Source organism: Triplophysa rosa, linkage group LG1, assembly GCF_024868665.1.
Source record: "Triplophysa rosa linkage group LG1, Trosa_1v2, whole genome shotgun sequence".
Classification (NCBI taxonomy): Eukaryota; Metazoa; Chordata; class Actinopteri; order Cypriniformes; family Nemacheilidae; genus Triplophysa; species Triplophysa rosa.
Window position 1 is genome coordinate 26,646,544 of NC_079890.1, and position 4,026 is coordinate 26,650,569.

Sequence of the window (4,026 nt, forward strand, 5' to 3'; positions counted from 1 at the left end):
GGGCCGTTTCTCAATATGCATCCTTGTCTGTACTTGTGGACTTGTGAAACGTCATCAGAAGCAGCCCAAGTACTGTTCCAAATCAAAGTTCACATCTAGCCAAGTACAGTTCAAATCCCCGGATGTGTTCTTGCTCCGCCCCTTTTATCGAGGTTGCATAGGTAGGTGACTTGTGCGGACTTGATACAGGCCATAACCCAGAATTCAGTTCGCTCCAACTGACTTTCCGTAATGGCGGAAGAGAGAAAGCACAACTGTAAGTAATACATTTGGAAATACTATTGTTATTATGTCATTAAATGTAGTTTTTGAGGCCAGAATATAGTTATTTAGACTTCAAATCTGGCGTTGAATTAGCCACTATTTGAAAATTTCTTCAGACGATTTCGGAGGTGGGAGATCCCGGGTAGTCAGCGCTTATGTACCTGCCGAGACCAACCCTACCTCGGCAAGTGCTCCTGAAATATACTGCTGCCAATAGCGTTGCTGTAGTGGTTCCATTTTGATTTGATTAATTGATTCTTTTACTTATTTCACTTTCCTTTTTTTCTGTGTCTAATTTTTCCTCGTAACGTCCAACACTTCCCCACTACCATCTTTCCCGCTTTTTTTATTTGAATAGAAAACGAGAAGAGTCCGTTGTTTGATGTTCAATTTTATTTCAAACGAAATTAATATAATCAGAGTAGGCAAATATTGCCTGAACCAGTGTTAATTTTGACAGCCATTTTTGATTTAGTCTTAGTCTTGAGACGAAAACGCTTAATAGTCTTAGTCACATTTTTGTCCTTCATAGTTTTAGTCTAGTTTTAGTCGACGAAAGTCATTACATTTTTGTTATGTTTTAGTCATTACTTTTAGTCAGAATGCAGTTACCAACGTTCATTTTGATTGATAGCTATTTTATGTAGTCTTTGGACAATAATAATCATTACATTTTTTGAGAGCTACATTATATGTAGCTTGCTGTGCTGTCCTCACTAATTTACAAGGCACAATCATACATTAAGGATAGATAAAAGTGGTATTAATGTGATAAACCATTAGGAACACATTTTAAACAAACATAAAAATACATGCTTAAAACGTGTATGGTATATTTATTGAATTACTTTGTCCATAAATAAGAGTGATTGCAATTAATCCTTATTGTGTGTAAATACAATTTTAGTTAGTCAATCCTTTATATACTCTACATTGATCAAAAATGTGCTATTGTAAACTTGTTTGATTGTCAGAGGGTAAAAACAAATAAAATAATGCATAAATGCCTACAAAATAAACATGGCCTAACATCAGGCAACCAACAAACATAGTATGATATCAATTGGCAATTTGGCAGGCTATTGACTGCGATTCATTTTTAGAAAAGCGCTTCTTTCCAAGATCAACCTGGCTCGATTCCTGCGTCCACGACTCAGGTCACCTGTGATACTGAAAACTCTCTCAGCAAATGCCTGAGATGCAGGCATAGTGAGAAGGTCTTGGGCTAGGGGTTTTAGAAGCTGATAGGTAGAGCCATGTGTAGCCCAAAAGCCAAAGGCAGTCTCTTCATGTATGGACTGTGACAGCTTCTCTTTGAATCTTCGAATTTCCTGCCTGACACAGAGCTTTGTGTTGCTAGGTCCAGATGTCCGATTTGAACTTGCTTTTGTTAGAAATCTAAATCTGGGTCACTTTGCATGTGGCTCCTGCTCCTCACATTCCTCGTCACCTCCCTGATGTTCAACAGCATCCTCTTGCATTCTTACAGAGGACACCATTTGAGCAATGTATTGTTCTGCTCTACTCAGTAGATCCTGTATGTGTTCGTCATCAATTCCAATGAATGCATCAGCTGAGACTGTCGGATCAAGGAAGCATGCAGCAGTAGCAAGGGGTGAGAATTTTGAATCACTGGGATTAAGGAAGCAGCTAAAGCGTTGGTCTAGGTTTGCCTTCATCTTCTTTGCCAGAGAAGATATGTCCTTGTGGCTTGAACCTTGGGCCTGGGGAAACTCAGATAAGTGAGCACTCAGGTCCAGGAGGGCAGGCACCACCAGAGATAAGGACATTGTGTCACTCTGGAGCATCTGGGTGTGCTCAGCGAAGGGAAGAAGCAGATCTCTGAGTGCAGTGAGCCTTTGCCACTCACTTGGAAGCAGAGAATCCCAGCCCATCGTATCAGCTACTTGAGTAAGTGAGTCCTTCAGATCAATAAGACGTGTTATCATCAGGTAGGTGCTGGACCATCTAGTGGGGCAGTCTTTGATCAAAGTGAGACCAGAAAGATGCAGTAATTGCTCTGTTGCCACCGATGACTTGCGGAAGAGCATAACAAGTAGTCGAACTCTGTCTATGAGGCGTTTAACACTTGCTTCTTTGTGGACTATGTTAACCACAAGTTGCAAAGTATGTACAACACAGGGCATCCTCTCTATTGCTCCAAACCTGGGTATGAGAAACACAGAGAAGAGGACAAAGAATTTATTAATCCTAATTCAATTGCCATGAGCAATATAATGCAACAATAATTAATATATGCATAGTTCACTGATAGACACAATGTAGGCGGGTAGTCAAAATGTTATCATCAGCATCTATACACTAAAAGATCTTACCTTTGATCTTCGACTTCAACATCATCAGAGTCTTCTTCACTGTCTTCTCATGGACCTGAGTGTAGAGAAGAAGATTGGATGTGATTACTCCTTAAAAAACCCATCCTAAAAGCTACCATACATTTTTTTTATTAAATGTACATTACATTTTTGCAGACGGTTTTAAAGCGACTTACATTGCTTTATACTATACATTTGTTTCTAAGTATGTGCAATCCCTGGGTTCGAACCCATGACCTTGGCGAGCTAGCGCCATGCTCTAACCACTGAGCCACAGAAAGCTAGGCTAATACTGTATTAGGCCTAATTATATATACATCAGATATTAATCACTAGTACATTTAATAGTTTTTTTTCTTTTCTTTTTTTATTTAAATTATGACAATCCATCTCATCTAAACATGCTTACATGGAGAGTAACTTAAGTTTAGCTATACCTACTTGCCAGGCCCATTACAACTAACGTTAAGTACAACAAATACCAACTTTGATGTTTCTCAACAGGTTTAAGTCGAACTGTTGTTTATATAAAGCAGTTTATAATTTCAAAACTATGAACTTGAAGTAACATTAACGTTTCTATATATTGCAATAATTATCAGAATGCTAAAACATTTAGCAGGAAAATAACACTTCTTGGTTAAGCCAACATGGCTTGCTAGCAAATTTACCAATGTTAATACATCCAGTAAAACTGATCTAACATTAGGAAAAGTAGTTAAGACAATTAGCTTACTTACCATGACGGAAGCTGCATAGACAGCAGGGTGATGTGCCTTTAGATGTCTCTTAAGATTTGTGGTATTCTTTCCGCCTAATTTATAGCCACAGTGCCTCTCTCCATGTTCTGTGACAGTGCACATTGTTTTTCTTTCAGATAAATTATAACAGAAATGCTTCCATATATCAGTTCTTCGTATCCTTCCCAACCCCTCAGGTGCCGAAGCCATGTTGTGTGTGTTCGCGGCTTCGCGCTAGTTTTTGCAGTTAGCCCGGCAACTGCCTGCGGGTGCTGGGATTAGACACGCCCCCTATCAGTGACGCACATTTTGAAAGTCAGCCTTGAAGAAACCATGTATTATTCTGAATGTCCGATAGTCCTCAAATAACATTTTAGTCCCGTCTCGTCTTGTTAACGAAGACACAACATAATTTCGTCATAGTTTTATCATCAGACATTAGTTTTAACTTGTCAACGTCTCGTCTTAGTCACAGAAAAAAATGGTCGTTAACGAATATTTTTCGTCACGTCTTCGTTAACGAAATTAACACTGGCCTGAACCACATATTAAACATAGAAAAATGGAAAAACCAAGCAGCAAGAAACGAAAATTTACGGAATGTGAATTGGAGGTGCTACTGTCAGAGGTAGAAGCTAGAAAAAATATTTTATTTGGAACTTTGTCCTCCGGAATTAAAAACAAAA

General features: G+C 38.8%; 1 protein-coding gene across 1 annotated transcript; it reads right to left on the reverse strand.

Moving 5' to 3' along the window:
* Nucleotides 1-784: 784 nt before the first annotated feature.
* LOC130559000 (zinc finger BED domain-containing protein 4-like) lies at nt 785-2,685 on the reverse strand. Its single transcript, XM_057341809.1, has 2 exons — nt 2,601-2,685; nt 785-2,430 (listed from the first exon to the last, which is right to left on the reverse strand). Exon 2 carries the CDS (start codon nt 2,409-2,411, stop codon nt 1,674-1,676), a length of 738 nt encoding a protein of 245 aa, XP_057197792.1. The 5' UTR covers nt 2,412-2,430; nt 2,601-2,685; the 3' UTR covers nt 785-1,673.
* Nucleotides 2,686-4,026: the final 1,341 nt, after the last annotated feature.